This window comes from Sorex fumeus, unplaced genomic scaffold (assembly GCF_029834395.1).
Source record: "Sorex fumeus unplaced genomic scaffold, SorFum_2.1 ptg000010l, whole genome shotgun sequence".
Classification (NCBI taxonomy): Eukaryota; Metazoa; Chordata; class Mammalia; order Eulipotyphla; family Soricidae; genus Sorex; species Sorex fumeus.
In genome coordinates, this window is record NW_026606067.1 from 23,422,864 (window position 1) to 23,441,399 (window position 18,536).

General features: G+C 40.8%; 1 protein-coding gene across 1 annotated transcript in view; it reads right to left on the reverse strand.

Moving 5' to 3' along the window:
• KCNK2 (potassium two pore domain channel subfamily K member 2) overlaps window positions 1-18,536 on the reverse strand; it is a 151,663-nt gene that overhangs the window by 53,176 nt on the left and 79,951 nt on the right. Inside the window, exons 4-5 of the mRNA XM_056110674.1 lie at window positions 18,204-18,364; window positions 15,069-15,255 (exon numbers count right to left, since the gene is read on the reverse strand). Coding sequence (XP_055966649.1) covers window positions 15,069-15,255; window positions 18,204-18,364 — 348 coding nt within the window. The remainder of the gene's footprint in view (window positions 1-15,068; window positions 15,256-18,203; window positions 18,365-18,536) is intronic.

Sequence of the window (18,536 nt, forward strand, 5' to 3'; positions counted from 1 at the left end):
CATAAATCCAACCCAGACATTCACAACAGCCAGTACATAGCAAACATGCATTCAAAGCTAGCTGTAGCATAGCAGGGCCTCCTAGTGGTGGGTTTCACACAGGTGATACTTGGCCAAGTGCTGCAGGCTTGAAGTTCAGAGCTGGGGGCCATGATGTCCAGGAGGACCAGCAGTGTTGAGGACCATGAGGGCTAGGAGGGCCGAGCCGGAGATGTGTGGGAGGCCTCGAAGAGCAGGAATCAAACCTATGGCCCAGTAGGGATCAAACTCACACCCACGGTCTGTGCTCTAAGCCCTTATTCTATCTCCTCAGCCCTGGATCTAAAATTCCAAGTTTAACACCGCTGTATAAATGAGACCTTGAGCTGCCTACATGGCATTTTTAAATATTAAAGAACCCAAAATAAAGAGGTCTTAGTTTTCTATGAGGCAAATCGTGAAATTAGACCAAATTTCTACTTCCCTATGGAATCAATTACAATGTTTAGTAATATAAGATACAAAGTAAATAATAATGCCCTTCAGAATTGTAAACATTTTATTATTAAAGTTTATTTTGCAATAGCACTGTAGCACTGTCCTCCCATTGTTCATCAATTTGCTCAAGGGGGCACCAGTAACATCTCCATTGTGAGACTTGTTGTTACTGTGTTTGGCATTATCAAATACGTCATGGATAGCTTGCCAGGCTTTCATGTGCATGCAAGATACTTTCGGTAGTTTGCTGGGCTCTCCGAGAGGGGTGGAGGAATTGAACCCCGGTTGGCCAGCCAGTCGTGTGCAAGGCAAACGCCCTACCACTGTGCTATCGCTCTAGCCCATCTCTGGCAGTACCAGCTACGATTTGAAAACAAAAAATGGAGGACAAAAATGGAGAACATTATCCACCACCACGGGTCCCAGTATCCCGCCCACCCCCATCCCACCATCCCCCCATCCCACCCTGCCTCTGTGGCAGGGTATTCCCTTTTGTTCTCTCTCTCCTTTTGCATGTTGTGGTTTGCAAAAGAGACATTGAGTGGCAATCATGTTTGGTCTGTAGTCCACTTTCAGCGTGCTTCTCCCAAAAATTTTTAAAAAATGTAAATGATGAAGAATGGGTACTGGTGGAGGGATGGGTACTGGATCATTGTATAAATGAAACCCAAGCACAAAAAATTTGTAAGTCTACAACTGTACCTCATGGTGTTTCACTAATAAATTTTTTTTTTAAAAAATGGAGAACAAACTGTACAAATACAGCAAACACTGAATGAGAAGGGGAAGGGGATCATTATTTTTCCCTTTCTGGGTTTTGGATCACACCCAGCAGTGCTCAGGGATTTCTGGAAGAAAAAATTGTCCTGGAGGTATCTTGCAATGGTTAAGGCAAGATATTCACAGAAGGGCCTTGTGAAATGTGTGTTGAAATATTTTTTATGGTAGCCTTACTAGCCAATTCCATTTTTCAGATGTTTCCATCTCAATGAAAACTCCAACACATTTTTTACCAAGTACTTTCTCTTTCAAAACCAGAAAATCTTCATCCAAATAGTCATGACTCACTCAACACATTGCTCGCCAAGATGTTGACTAGAGAAGTGAGTTCAGACTCAAAAAAACTTTTTAAAGTCTCTGTTCTGATAAACAGGATGTCACAGTTTGAAAAGAGTAAATTAGCTTCCTCATAAAAAATAAAAGGCCTGTATTGGGGGTAAAATTTTCATCACACAGGCTTAGCAAATTCCCAGCTCAGGAGGGAAAAAATGCTTTCCTGTACAGCAGACAAGGCTAACTTGTCCAAAAAGTAGAAAGTAGAAAAACACTAATGTATAGAAGCATATTGTTAAATACAAATCTTATTTACTATGATATCTGAATTATAAATTCCATTCAACATTAATTCTTCTTGATCCAAGAATCTTACCCAGAGTACAAGAGCTGGAATGTGATAACAATTTGGTAAAAGAAGTTCACTTCGTTTTTAAATTAGGATATGTTTTAAAACATTTGTTGGCTGATGTTAGCATTAGAGTCCAACTACATTCAGGGCACTGATGCATGCATGAGACTTCAGTTTATTAAGATCAAAGTTAATTCCTCTGCCCTCACTTTGCTCCTCACACAGACCTGCACAGCCCCTCTCCACCACAGCTCTTTCCACGTGCTCTTGAGCTGCAGCCCACGAGCTGTTCCAACCCGTCCCCTGGATCATGCCCACTAGGCAGGAAGAACCATCTCATTGCCATTTGCTCTCTGGCCAGTGGAAACAGGCATACAAGCCCTTTCTTGTGCGTTTTGGCTCATCATTCTAAGAGAAGACAGATGCTAATAAAAATAGTACAGAAGGGGTGAGATTCAAAGGTTTCAGGAATCTCACCAGATTTTCCAAGTTCTTAAAATAGCCCTTTCCCATGGGCAGGTTGGGTTGAGCCTATCCTTTATTTGGAGAAGGTCCAGGTTGGATCCCCAAATTCCAGACAAATTCATTTAGGTCATTAAGTAAATTTATGGTCAGATGGAAAATGTGTTTTGATAACATCAACCATGAATATTTCCTAGAACTCATGAATTTGGGGCTACTTTTTTTATCTTTTATGTGCTTCCTGTGAGAGCCAGGAGTTTAGAGCAACCCCTGAGCACTGTGGGCAGGGGCCCTCAAATCCTCAAATTAATTAAATTAAGTAACTCCTTTCCCATTTCTCACATAAGCAGGGAAGTAGTCTACTTCAGAGAGTCTGAGTCTTCTCTAGAATTCTCCTAAGCCTTAAACAAGGAAAGCATACCGAGATGAAGCTAATCTAGTGAACGGACTGACAACAGCTCAGGTTGGCAACAGTGCCATGGTCTCCCAAGCAGGTTCCTTAAGTGTCCTCTGCTACTGCAGCTTCTCTGCAAGGCAGCCAGGCTAAAGACCTGTGAGGTCAGGCTAGAGACCCTGCAAGCTTGAGATTCTGAGCCTGGAGGCTTCCCACACCGCTTCCAGCTGACACACTGATGGTTCTAACCCTTCCCCTGGAGAGCAGGGAGCCTGGGACAGGATGAGGAAGCTTGTGTTTCTGCATCTAAGGCAGGGCTTCTTGGAACGCATCTATCTATAGATTTCAGCCTTCTACTCAGCTTCTTCAGTCTTATGGAACAAATAACTAAATTTCTCCCAAGAACTTCAGATCTGCAAAAGGGATAGGTCTGTATGACCTTCTGGAACACAAAGTGAGAACATCCTCTCAACTTCCCCTATACAAACACAAAAGGACAGGGACATGTCACACAGGAGCAGGGAAGCTGGACATCACAGCCCGCCTGCCAGCCTTTACACTGGGTTCTGAGCTGCATATGATCCTGACTGCCAGCCATTTTCTTTTTTAATTTTTATTAGTGAAACTCCATGGGGTACAGTTGTAGACTTACAAATATTTGTGCTTGGGTTTCAGTTATACAATGATTGAATACCCATCCCTCCACCAGTGCCCATTCTCCAACACCACTGATCCCAGTATCCCTCCTACCCACAGCCGTCCCATCCCACCCTGCCTCTGTGGCAGGGCATTCCCTTTTGTTCTCTCCTTTTGGGTGCTGTGGTTTGCAAAAGAGGCATTGAGTGACAATCATGTTCAGTCTATAGTCTACACTCAGCACGCATCTGTCATCCTGGAAGGATCCTCCCAGCACCCCTTTATTTGGTGCTCCCTTCCCTATCTGAACTGCCTTTTCCCCTAGCATGATCAGCTGGCCTCCAAGCCATGGAGTAAACGTCCTGGTACTTATCTCCACTATTCTTGGGTATTAGTCTCCTATTTTGTTACTTCATATTCTCCAGATGAATGCAATCTTTCTATGTCTATCCCTCTCTTTCTGACTCATTTCACTTAGCATGATACGTTCCATGTAGTATCACTTGCATATAAATTTCATGAATTCATCTTTTCTAACAGCTACATAGTAATCCATTGTGTAGATGTACCAAAGTTTCTTTAACCAGTCACCTGTTCTCGGGATTTCAGGTTTTTTCCAGATTCTCGCTACTATAAACAGTGCCGCAATGAACACACAGTGCAGACGTCATTTCGACTATACTTTTTTGCCTCTCTGGGATATATTCCCAGGAGTGGTATTGCAGGGTTAAATGGGAGCTCAATTTCTAATTTTTTGAAAATCGTCCATACAGTTTTACAAAACGGTTGAACCATTCAGCATTCCTACCAGCAGTGAAGGAGGGTCTTCTCGCCACATACACACGAACACTGGTTGCTTTTGTTCTTTAGAGGGGGACAAGTCTCTGTGGTGTGAAATGATATCTCATTTTTGTTTTGATCTGCATCTCCCTGATGATTAGTGATGTAGAGCATTTTTTCATGTGCCTTTTAGCCATTTGAACTTCTTCTTTGAGGAACTTTCTGTTCATTTTGTCACCCCATTTTTTGATGGGGTTGGATCTTTTCTTCTTGTGGAGTTCAACCAGAACTTTGTATATCCTTACTATCAACCCTTTGTCGGATGTGTATTTGGCAAATATCCTTTCCCATTCTGCAGACTGTCTTCGTATTTTGGTCACTGTTTCTTTTGAGGTGCAGAAGCTTCTTAGTTTAAGTCCGATTTGTCTATCTCTGTTTTCACTTGCTTGGCCAGTGGCATGTCATCTTTGAAGATACCATTAGCTTCAATATCATGGAGGGTTTTGCCAACTTTGTCTTCAATTTTCCTTGTGGATTTCGGTCTGATGTTGAGGTCTTAATCCATTTTGATCTTACTTTTGAACATGGTCTTGGGCAGAGGACTGAGCCCACTTTTTTGCCTGTAGCTGTCCAATTTTGCCAGCACAATTTGTTAAACAGGCTTTCCTTTCTCCACTTCACATTTCTTGATCCCTTATCAAAGATTAGATGATCATATGTTTGGAAGGAGATGTCAGTATATTCAACCCTGATCCATTCGTCTGCAGCTCTGCTTTTGTTCCAGTACCATGCTGTTTTTGTATTATTGCTCTGTAGTAGAGTTTGAAGTTAGGGAGGTTGATTCTTCCCATTTTCTTTTTCCAAAAAATTGCTTTAGCTATTCGTGGGGGCTTATTTTTCCATATGATTTTCAGGAGCGTTTGCTCCATTTCCTTGAAGAATGTCATGGATATCGTTATAGGGATCGCATTGAACAATGCTTTGGGAAGTACTGCCATTTTGACAATGTTAATTCTCCCGATCCATGAGCAGGGGATATCTTTCCATTTCCTTGTGTCCTCTTTTATTTCCTGAAGTAGCATTTTGTAGTTTTCTTTGTACATGTCCTTTACTTCCTTAGTTAAGCTGATTCCTTAGGTACTTGATTTTCTGGGGAACAATTGTGAACGGGATTGTCTTTTTCATGTCGCTTTCTTCTCTCTCACTATTTACGTATAAAAAAGCCATGAACTTTTGGGTATTGCTTTTATAGCCTGCAACTTTACTATACAAGCCTATTGTTTATAGGAGTTTCTCAGTGGAGATTTTAGGATTCTCTAAGTATAGTATCATATCATCTGCGAATAGTGAGAGCTTGATTTCTTCCTTCCCTACTGGATGCCCTTAATATCTCTTTCTTTCATAACTGCTATTGCAAGTACTTCCAGTACTATATTGAACAGTAGTGGAGAGAATGGGCAATTTGTCTCGTCCCTGATCTTAGGAAGAAGGCTCTCTGTTTTTTCCCCATTGAGAATGATGCTTGCTGTAGTCTTGTGGTAGATGGCTTTAACTATATTGAGGAAAATCCCCTCTATACCCATTTTGGAGAGTGTTTTCATCATAAATGGGTGCTGGATCTTGTAAAATGCTTTTTCTGCATCTATTGATATGATCATATGGTTTTTATCTTTTCTTTTGTTAATATGTTGGATTATGTTCATTGATTTCCCAATGTTAAACCATGCTTGCATCCCTGGGATAAATCCTACTTGGTTTTTTGATGAGTTGTTGAATTTTATTTGCTAGTATTTTATTTAGAATCTTCGCATCTGTGTTCATCAGAGATATCGGCCTGTATTTTTATTTTCTTTGGTGTCTTGTTTCCTTATGGTATTAGAGAGATATGGGCTTCATAGAAACTGTTTGGGAGACTTTCTGTTTCTTCAATTTCCTGGAAAATTTTGAGAAGAATTGGCACTAGGTTCTCTATAAATGTTTGGAAAAATTCACTATTGAATCCATCTGGACCTGCGCTTGTGTTTTTGGGAAGAGTTTGGACTACAGTTTCAATTTCCTTGATGTTAATAGGTCTATTCAGGTACTATATATCTTCTCGATTCAGCCTTGGGAGATTATAGGAATCCAGGAATTTATCCATTTCTTCTAGGTTCTCTATTTTTGTTGTATACAGACTTTCAAAGTAGTCTCTGATGATCTTTTGAATTAATTTGGTTTCTTTTGTGACATCCCCCTTCTCATTTCTGTTTCAATTTATTAGGGTTCTCTCTCTCTCTGTTCCTTTGTGAGTTTTGCTAGTGGTTTATCTATCTTATTTATTTCTCAAAGAACCAGCTCTTGGTTTCATTGATCTTTTGCATTGTTTTTTTTTTTGTTTCCATGTCGTTGATTTCTGTTCTAAGTTTTATGGTCTCTTTCCTTCTGCCTGATTTATACTCCCTTCTTTGATCCTTTTCTAAGATCTTGAGCTGTGAAGTCAAGTTACGTGGGCCCTTTCTTCCTTCCTGGGAAAAGCTTGCAGAGCTATGAATTTTTCCTTTAACACGGCTTTAGCTGCATCCCGGTAGCTCGTGTCTTCATTCTCATTTCTTTCCAGGTGTCTTTTGATTTCGTCCTTGACTTCCTTCCTGACCCACCTGTTGTTCAACATTGAGTTGTTTAATTTTCAGTTTTTTGTTTTGGTTCTCCGTGTCTGTGCGTGATTCACTTTGCGTGATTCTATTCTCTGAGCATCGTGGTCTGAAAATATTGTTGATACTATTTCTATGAAAAGATTGTTGATACTATTTCTATCTTTCTGATTCTATTGAAGTACATTTTGTGTCCTAGCACATAGTCTATTTTGGAAAATGTTCTGTGTGCACTGGAGAAGAATGTGTATTCTTTCTTTGTTGGGGGGTAAGGTCCTGTATAGGTCTATAAGCCCTCTCTTTTCTATTCCTTCTTTCAAAGCTAATGTTTCCTTGCTGAGTTTTGTTCTTGTTGATCTATTCAGAGGTGATAGGATGATGTTGAAGTCTCCAGCTGCTACTGTGTTGCTACCAATGTCCTCCTTAAAATCTGTTAGCAGTTGTTTCAAATATTTAGCTGTTCCCTCATTAGGTGGGTATATATTTAAGAATGTTATATCTTCCTGTTGTACATATCCCTTGATAACTAGAAAATAGCCTTAGCTGTCCCATCTCATCTTTTTCAACCTGAAATTGATGTTGGTGGATACTAGTATGGCCACCCCAGCTTTTTTGAGGGAGCTGTTTGCTTGCAGTATTGTTGCCCGCCATTTTCATTCTAGCCACACAGGCCTGGTCTGCTAAGCCCACAGAAGTGTCTTCTATCCTCAAGGCTTTTGGACCTTTTAAGTTCCTAATGGTCACTATTGGCCTTAGTGCCTTAGCTTGCTTCCTCACTCCCCCAACCCACCCCAATTCCAAGTGACTTTTCTAAATTACAAAAAAAAAATGGAGATCTGAGGTGTGAAGCAACATCTGATTCTGCCTCCCTGTCCTCTGGTTCCCAGAAGGATGCGGGTGACAGAGTTTGATGCAAACATGTTACTTTGTTCCACAGAAAGTGGAGACCATCTCTTTTCACAGTTCTGTGGATCATTTAGTTTGAATCTAAGTATTGATTTCAATTTTTTTGTTTTTTTTGACTTCATGTTTTTTTCATTAATTAAAATGAGGGAGAGAAGCTTTCTGTTGTATTTTTTAAAAAATAGTAACAACTTGGGACTCTGTGCCAGGCCGTTTTCACTCGGGGCGTCCCAGAGGGGGCGGATGAGAGCCTTCCCCAGCCCCAGCAGCTGACCTCCACTACCCACAGCTGCCATACTCCAGGCCGCTTTCCAGATGCTCGGGTCAAGCCTCATGCATGAATGAAGTCCCACAGACTAGTCCCCAGGTAATGCAGAACTTTGTGACCTTAGACATTGGGCTCAAAGGGACCCAGGAGAAGAGATCCTCTGCCTGCTTTCACCAATCTCTGGCGACCCAGGTGTCACACCCATAAGTCACTCCTGCCAGGCCAGATAATCTCCTTATCATCCACCCTCCAGAACTCATTAGCTGCTTCTCCCAGAAGGGAGCGAAAAACAGACTGGACTCCATGCCAGGCTGTTTTCACTTAGGGCCCCCAGAGGGGAGTGAGTGAGAGATCTCCCCACCCCAATGGGCCCAGCCCTGGCAGCCAACCTCCACTATCCAACTGCCACCATGCTCCAGGCCACTTTCCAGATTGTGTGGCCGCAACATAATAAGACATTTTTGACACATTTTCCATAATTACCACACCATATTTGATGGGGTTCAGACATTAGGCAACAAATCATTTAGAAAAAATATATATATACACCTTTCGGAGAGCCCGGTAATCTACCAAGAGTATTCTGCCCACACGGGCAGAGCCTGGCAAGCTCCCTGTGGCATATTCCATATGCAAAAACAGTAATGATAATGGGTCTCATTCCCCTGACCCTGAAATAGCCTCCAATCGTTGGCAAAGGTGAGGAAGAAGAGGCTGCTAAAATCTCATGGCTGGGAGGAATAGAGACGTTACTGGCGCACGCTCAAATAAATCAATAGAACAACGGGGTGACAGTGATACAGTGATACAGTAACAATTTATCTGAAAGAAGCTTTTCTCTGCTTCTCAGCTGCAAAAATACTAAGGGAAATTCTGTTGAATAAATGGAAATATGAGCTCAGTACTAAACAACAGCTCACCTAGTAACCAACCTTCTCATGTATCACTGAACCAGGAAAAAAAAAACAAGGCCCCAAAACAGTAGCTTCAACCCGCTAATATTTAACCTTATATTTTGGGATTTCTCATTTTAGTATTCCAAAATTTTCCCATTTCCCTTCTTTAAGCCCCTGATCCAAGCAAACAGAATTTCCATTAAAAGAACAGCAATCTCAGGATCAGATCAGCAACGTAATGTCATCCTCACTCCTTTTCCATTATCGGGATGAAAACTAATCAAAACTGTGATCTCGGGAAATAACCTGGTAGTTTCAAAATACAGCAATCTAGAGTCTTTTTCTCTAACAGTGTAACTTCCCACCCACCTTACCAAGGCAGATTTATCAACAATAGAATATTTCCTTAATTTCTCCATATCTGTGATGCTTCTATTATCTGTGCTGAATCCTAGAGCTATATAATTTCTTGACTTGTCCAGAGCCACCAATATGGCAGCGTTAGGAAGGATGAGGAGGGAGAGGTTGATAAAATCTCAGGACCAAAATAGGCTGCCACAATGAAGAAAGAATGACTGCCTGTACTTTCAATGCATGTACGCTGGCATTGGATGCATCCATCAAGGACCTGATAGTGCAAGCGCGAAAGATCAAGTACAACATCATTGGTCTGACCGAGACGAGAAGGCATCAATCACATCAGGGCATTTTCGACACTGGGGAAGAACTGTTCCTTGGAACATGTGACAAAAGAGGCGTCGGTGGTGTCGGGTGTCCTTGTCAACATGAAGTTGGCCATAAACATTGATTAATTTGAATGTCTAACAACCCAAATTGGACGATTACACTTGAATAGATGTTGCTCACTGCCAGCAGTTTCTAGCTTTGTTGTCTATGCACCAACATCCAATTATGATGAAGGAGAAATTGAGAAGTTCTACATGGAAATGGAGAAGTTCTATAAAGAAGACCACACCTTCTACAAGATCACTGTCAGTGATTTTAATGCTAAGATAGGACCGAGAAGATCAGCCCAAGAACTCCACATCACGACTCACAGCCTAGAATGGAATGAACAGGGTGAGAGACTGTCCGAGTTCATCATGTCGACCAAGACCATCCATGGTAACTCAAAATTCCAGAAGGCCGAATTTAAACGGTGGACATGGGAGTCTCCTGGTGGATGGTTCCACAAGAAAATTGACCACATCATATTCAATAAACAGTCTTGCCTGATAGATGTCGCTGTTATCCCAAAATTCCAAACTGGATCAGACCAATGTCTACTTCATGCATAATTCTACTTCACGGAGCGATGAGAAAGGGCTGCAAAGTAAGAAGAGAACTCCCAGAACACCACCAACTGGGAGTTCTTTGGCACTATTGTGGCATCATGGGAAGATGCCATCGTTGACAACATTAACGAGGATCGACTAGTTCAGCACCTTCATGATTGTGCGAAGAACGCCAAGATAGAGATAGCCACAAAAGGATGCCTGTCTTCGAAAACTCTCAAGCTCATTCACCAACATGGCTCCGCGCAAGCCTCAGGCAACCGCAAGCAAACGTCCGAGCTTGCAAAGCAGTGCAGAGAAGCGATAAAGGAAGACCTCAAAGAGAGAAGAGCATCAGTGCTGGCAGATGTGGCAGAAGCCAGGTAAAGCATTTGCAACACCCGCTTGTCCTTCGCCAACTATAAGACCAAGATGACTGTCCTCCGATGTCCTGATGGATCTATCACATCTTCCAGAAGGGCAATGGAGAGGATTATCCATGACTTCTACTCGGATCTCTTCAATAGCCACGTCCACTTGCCCACATATCAAATTCTGCAGGATGGATATGTCGTTCCCAAAGTTCTCCCTTCCGAAATCTGATAAGCCATTTCGTCGGTAAAGAAGGGAACAGCACCTGGCCCAGACAAGGTCAGATATGAACACCTGAAGAACCTGCCATCAGTACTCATCAACATACTGACTTGTCTATTCACACACTACCTGTCTGAATGCAAGATTCCATCCCAATGGAAAACCAGCAGGACTGTACAAGAAGCGAGATATCCACTTCGTTGGCAACTATTGCCTGATATGCCTGTTGTCTGTCATCTACAAACTGTTCACTCGAGTCATCCTAAATAGGATTGGCAGAACACTAGATGAAGGACAATCATGCAAGCAAGCCAGTTTCTGAAAAGGATTTAGCACAATCTACCATATCCACATGATAACCAAGCTCATTGATGTTTCTCGGGAGATCAAGATGCCTCTCTGTCTAACATCCATTGATTAAAAGAAGGCCTTCGATACTGTTGAGACTGAAGTGGTCATCGAAGCCTTACCCAAACAGGTCATTCACACTCAGTACATCAGGATCCTCCGTGAGCTGAACTGCGAATTCACTACCAGGATCTCACCATTCTACAGGGAGGTGATCATTGATGTAAAGAGAGGGGTTTGACAAGGTGATATCATTCACTGAAAATCTTCAGTACCACCCTCGAGAACATCATGTGATGACTGGAATGGGAAGGAACGGGAGTGAACATAGACCATCGGCAACTACACCACCTCTGCTTCGCTGATGACATCATTCTAATAACAGCAAACATCAGCCAAGCGGCACAAATGCATGCCAACTTCGACTGTGAGTGTGGAAAGGTCGGACTACAGCTGAATCTCACAAAAACATTGTTTATGAGAAACAGTCTTGTTCCTGACGTTCCATTCACTCTCAACGGGACAAACATCTCCGAATGCAACAGTTATGTGTACCTAGGTCAAGAAGTCAACATGACGAATGACCTGGCACCCGAGTTGCGCAGGAGGAAAAGAGTGGCTTGGAACGCCTTCAAGAACATCGAAGAAATAGCTAAGAGGATGAAGAACCTCTGGCTCCGGGCATATCTCTCTGACTCCACTGTTCTTCCTGCATTAACGTATATCTCAGAGACCTGGGCCCTAAGAAAACAGGATGAGAACGCTATTTGGGTCTCCCAAAGAGTAACTGAAAGAGCTATGCTTGGAGTATCACGCTTCACTCAAATGAGAGAAAGAATTCGGAGTTCTGACCTCCGTCTACAGTCAAGAAGCAGGGACGCTGCCTCAATTGACAAATCGCCGAAAATCAGATGGGCTGGACAATTAATGAGGTTTGGAGACGACCGCTGGACTAGAGCCATTACCGACTGGATTCCACAGGACATCAAAAGATCGCGTGGCTGCCCACCTATGAGAAGGTCAGATTTTTTTCATCACGATCTGTTTGAGGCCCTTTGTGTTCCTGGACTGAGCAGATGCCATTGGGCTACATTAGCACGCGACAGGGATGAATGGAGATGTTGCTAGCACCCACTCGAGTGAATCAATGAGTAACGGGATGTCAAGTGATCAAGTGATCCCTCAGAGTGATGGTTCTGAGTCATCCTTGGCTGTGACCTAGGCTGCTTACTCAAGTCCTTGCCTTTAGCCTGCTAAATCCCTGATAAATTATAACTCTGAGATCCAATCCATCATGATTATCTTAATGATGGCCTGACAGAAAAACTTCAGCAGCACTGGGAATAGTTTTCTAGGGTGTCTCCATTAGAACAAGCTGTTTTCTAACAAATACCTGCCAGGGTTTTCCAATAGAAATTTATGTTTTCAAGATAGAAATCCTTTTCCATTTAAACAAGTTGAGAGCACTAAAAGTGAAAGAATGAGTCATGTTTTTCAGTCAGAGGGAAAGCATTCGTTTAGTTACTAAAATCTGCATTTCTGTTTGTGTGGGCAAGATGGGAAGGTCCTTGGGACATTAGGGGAAAAAAACGAACATTCTGACAGAGAGGGTGGTGCTGGTGCACTGCATGCAGGACGACCTGTTATTAATGGTATTTTAATCATAGTGGTTCAAATAAAAAAATAAAAGATATAGGAACAAAGGCATTAAGCATATAAACTGACTTATCTAATAAACATTTGATAATGTGAGATTAAAAGATGTTTCATGATCCGCTAATTGCCATAACTTTCACCATGAGAAATTGATTTAGAACAGTAAGTAAATTTATGGCTAGAGGGAAAATGTGCTTTCATAACATCAACAATGAGGATTTCTTAGGACTCATGATTTTTGGGGCTACTTTTTAGTCTTTTACAAGAAAAGTTGTAAAGCAAAGATAGTGCTTATTAATCCGTCAACTTTCACAGGGCTTTCACTCATTCATGTTTCTCTGTAAATTGACTGACTACGTGAGAATAAGTACTTTTGAGAACTTGGTATGCAGAAACTAATCTGGAGGTGCAAGGTGTGAAGATGTGTTTCAAGGCTTAGGCCTCCACTCTGACCACAAGGAAGACATTAACTTAGAAAATAAAACAATAATTGTGCTAATTGAGGGAATTCTTTGACTTTCCTCCAATTTTATTTTATATTTATATTTGTTTGTTTTTTGGGCCACACCCAGAGGTACTCAGGAATTACTCCTGGCTCTGCACTCAGGGATCACTCTTGGTGGGCTCAGGGGCCCAGGTGGGGTGACAGGGTTTATCAAACCCAGATCAACCACATGCATGGCACATGGCCTACTTTTTAAAGATCTCCAAGTAATTTTAATTCTAAACCATGCACCTAGAAGTTGTAAAAGTTGTAGAACTACGGATTTCAATCTTTCACAGATTTCTATATAATTAATGTCACGTTTTAGATCTGTACTCTGGTCACCATTTCTTTTGAGGTACAGAAGCTTCTTAGAGATACAGAGGGTGAAGTAGGTGATTCTTTTGTGACTTACGAAAAGACCCCCACAAAGGAAATCATTCTACTCTTCAGGCCTCTATCCATCAGAGCAATGTATGTACAATAATTCTGACTAAAGCAAGCTTTGTGCAGGAAATTGTCCCCTCTTCCAGGGTTCCACCCCCACTCCCCAGAAAGCACTGCTTTGATGGACAAATCAATGAACAAAACCTAGAACCACAAGATTATCAGCGTCTTCCCAGGCTTATGAAATGGGGTCACTAGAAAGGAGTTGGGTCAAGGAGATCTGGTCCACAGCAAGACTAAACTAAAAGTCAGACTGGTGAGTTATTTCTGGGAAGGCTAATAGCACATTCATGCTGAAATGTCCAGAGATTTTTTTCTGGTACTTGAAGCATGATTCATTACCAAAAACATGGCTTAAAGTTTAGGGTCTAGCTGAAATGATCCCCAGCAAAGCATCTCCATCCTTACTACCTCCCCAATGATTACAATTCATTTAAAATTATAGATAGAATAATTGCAATGAGGTAACGCAATAGAAAAAGGGAAATGAAAGGCACCACTCAAGAGTACAACAGAAAAACAAGTGGCCACTGAAACAAACTGTAGAAAAGTAATAAAACATGAATAAAATGCAGGCATTTTCCTTAAGGTCAAAATGTTCTGAGATTGAAAATCAAATGAAGTATCAGGGAAAAATGTTAAACGCTTTGAGAACATCATCAGAAAGTTACAGGTACTTTTACTATAAAGACATAAATGGCGAAAACTTAACAAAGCTAAGTCAAACTCAAATTCTTGTAGCATCATTTGGTGTTTGAAATGCAGTGGGAATATAAAATACTCAGCCAACAGTCATTGTAATCTCCCAGAATAAAAAAAAAACTGCCCCTTTTGGGGCATGCCACCAACAATATTTTGTGGTCTCTGCCTCTGTTAGACATTGTAGTGCATCTTCCCAAAAGGAATGTTGGAGTACTTACACTCCCCCTTTCCAGACGTGACTTTGGTTAAAAGTGAGGTCTCTGCAGCTATACTCGGCCAAAGGGAACTCAGTCTGGAGTGCAGGGGCTTTTACTGCTACAGATGGTTATTCTCTTAGGAGTCAGATATGGGGACTTAGATAGAGAGACCCAGGGAGAAGGTACCCAAGAACCACCAATAGCTGACAGAGGAAGATGGCAGCTGAAAGCTACAAAGTCACCAAGACTGAACTTCCTTCAGAGGCTGGTCACCAAGACTGAACTTCCTTCAGAAGCCAAGAGAAGAGAACAAAAGTACCCTCTTCCAGTCCCTCTCATTTGACTTCCACAAGACAAAGGGTTTCTTTTGCTTTGAGCCACCACCTGCTTTGTGGACCACTGTTTGGCAGCCCCAGGAAACATGTACAGAGGTTGTGTTGTTGTATGTCAGATCCTGGAGAAGTTAGTGGAGAGGGTATGTGTGCATTGGAGGGTCAAAGGCAGGGAAAACTCACCTGCAACATAATCACCAAATCCGATGGTGGTCAAGGTAATAACCACAAAGTAGATGGCATCCAGGGCACTCCAACCTTCTATATGCTTGAATATGATGGCAGGCAGTGCCACAAACAGCACACAGCCAAAAAGGATAAATATGATTGTTGAGATGATGCGGATCTTGGTCTGACTAACGTTCCATTTCTGCGGAGAAAGGGACAGAGGAGGGGAAAAGAGAAAAAAATGAATGACTGGTGTGCTGTTTAGTTTTTTGATCAAATGAGAAAATGAGCATATTGTCCTATTTTATCTTTATCTTTAAGAAATTGGGCAAATTATGAAATAATAAAGAAGATAATTAGTTCTAGTAGTGATACTACTTTGCCCTCATGGAGCTTGACAAAAAGTGAAATGCTCTCAAAAGCAAGTATCTGATGCTCAGAGAATATATTTGATATTTATACCATTGTCTTTACAAAAAACTTTTAAAGTATGTCTGTTCTACAAGCTTACAACTACCTGTGAGTCAAAAACAATCTGAAAGTGTACAAATATTGGAAATTTAACCATAAATTAGGTATTTACTTTTGATAATTGCTAAAATGATTAATTTCCTATTTTTCTTCTGCCCATGACTGCCGTTTTCCTACTATGGATTAATTGGTTGAACTCTTACACTAACAAAGTCCAGAGTGGATTCACATGACACTGGATGAATTGTTTCTCTGTTCTTCAGCCTTATAATTTTCCAGTAAGGAGCCAGAGTGAGATAGTATAGTGTGTATGACATTTTCCTTGCAGCAGGGGACCAGAGTTCAATTCCCAGCACCTCATATGGTACTCTGAGTCTGCCCGGGGAGAACCTTGGGGACAGAGCTAAGAGTATGCACTGAGTTCTGCTGGTGTGACCCCAAAACCACACAGACACAACTTGCAAACAGATGCATCAAATTTGATTTGTAGGTGATATAAGACTTCATCCCCATCAGGCTACAGCATCACATTTGATCTGTAGGTGATATAAGACTTCATCCCCATCAGGCTACAGCAGAGTTCAGTGCAGAAATCCTTTAGTCCAAGATTTCAGGGACTTGAGGTCAACTACAGTCAGAAGACAAATTGCACAATAAAACAATTTTAGAGAGACTAGAATTCCTTAACTTTTTGGCTGGCATATTGTTATGGACGTTACTGGTGCCCGCTTAAGCAAATCGATGAACAACGGGAGGACAGTGCTGCAGAGCTACAGTGCATTGTTATAGCTGTTTTATTTTATCATTATACTGTTAATCTCTTACTATTTTATTTGTAAACCAAAACATTATAGTATGGCTGTATAGAAAAGAACATAGTATGTAGGCAATATGAGGTTCAGTGCTGTCCAGTTTCAACTAATCTCTGTGGAGCTGGCAACGTATTCTTGAGTATAAACAGAGACCCCTGTCCTTAAACTTTTTCACCTCTCCAATCAGGGACCTATGAGGTATAATGTATTATGTGATATCAGTACATAGCGAAGCTTGTCTCTAGCTCTCCATCTGAGGTTAATACCAAATAGCATTGCTAGATAAACCTCAGGCTCATGAATGTTAGGTGTCAAATCCCCACCATGATTACAGATTTCAGAACTTGAAACATTTCTGAAAACTGTTGCTACCCAATATTGAGCCACTGGAAATATTCACCAGTAGATTGTGAAATATGTTTCCGGTTTGGGGATCATATACAGCAGGGCTCAGGGCTTACTCCTGGAGGTACTTAGTGGACCAACCATCTACAGTGCCAGGGATCAAGCCAGAGTCAGCCACATTTAAGGCAAATGCCTTAACATACTGTATTATGTCTACAGTCCAGAATTTGTTTTCTATACCTTTGAGAATGCAGAATGTAAAACAATCCCCCAGCACCCTGCAGGCAATTGAAAAATTGTGGAATAAACACTGAGGAATTAGGTGTAACTAAACATGCTTTATTTGCTCATTTGATTAATATAAACAGGGCACTTTTAAAATCAGTATAAATAGGTGTTAATACCTCAATGGAGAAATCTCTCTTCCATTCTGAAATAACTATGCCTCCCCATTATAAAAGCAAAATTATGAGAGCCACTTTGAACTTAAATATGAAACATATGAAGGTCCAAAACTGGAAGTATAATTTAACTCAAGGAAGCAATACCCAAACAGTTTTATTTCATTAACTTCAATAAAAAATAACTTGTTGAATATTTTGTATAAAGAGAAAACATGAATGAATAATCATTGTATTTGTGGTAGTGATAACAATAACAAACCATTTCTAACTCCACCCTCAACCACCCTTTGCTTTTCCCATAATTTCCTTTAAGAACACAAGCTTGAGATTCCAATGATATAACTATTTTTCACTTAAAATTTATACAAAGTCAGTTTATTTATTTCTAATGAACACAATACAGTCACAAACACCTTTATGTGTATATAACCTTTGGGATGAATTTATCCATCAGATAAGTTTTTATCAATGACATCCCTGATTAAGTTACATCCTCACAGATTGCATATTGTTACTTTTTTCTACAAAAATGGCTATTTAAATTCATAATGCCAATGAAAAGTAACAAAATTAATTTTTGTTTTTTTGCTTGGTTTTGGTTTTTGGACCAGACCCAGTAGTGTTCAGAGCTTAGTCAGCGCTCTGAGCTCAGGGATCACTCCTGGAGGCTTATGGGACAACATGTGGTGTCAGGGATCAAATTCTGGTTGGACAAGTGCAAGGCAAGTGCTTTATTCACTGTAATATCTTTCTAGCTTGCAAAACAAATTTTATAATTAGAATTATTGTCAGTTATTTTCTTTTGACTAATTGAGCTATACTTTGGTCAATACCATTATTTACATTGTATCATTGACAGAATATAATTTTAAGGACACAAAACTAGTTTAAGAGAATACACCTTTGAAAATGTACAACTAGAATATAAATATATGATTTTCAGATTTATGTTTTATTTCTGTATATTTGGGTATTTTCTTGTACCTTAACTAACACAGTGAGTTAAATGATGCTTTTAGTGGCACAATAAATAGTTGTGAAAAATTTCAATAACTGAATGTTGGATTGTATCTGAAAAACCTAAACAAAAATATTGACTCGGGCATCATCACACTCACAATAAATGTGTCCTCCACTTTGGCGATTCCTTTCCCAAATATGGTCCCAAGTTGATCTCCAACTCCAGCCAACAAAAACCCAAAAAGAGGGATTCCCAGTAAGGCATAGATGATGCAGAATATCTTCCCCCCTTCAGTGCGTGGTGAGATATTTCCAAAACCTAAAGAAAATAGAATTAGTTGTTTATGACTGAGAAATCACAATCACAAATCACAAATCATCCCGTTAATCGTCAATTGCCTCGAGCAGGCCCCAGGACGTCTCCTTCATCCTAGCCCTGAGATTATATTCAAGGCTCTTTACGAGAATGAGACCCATCATTGTTACTGGTA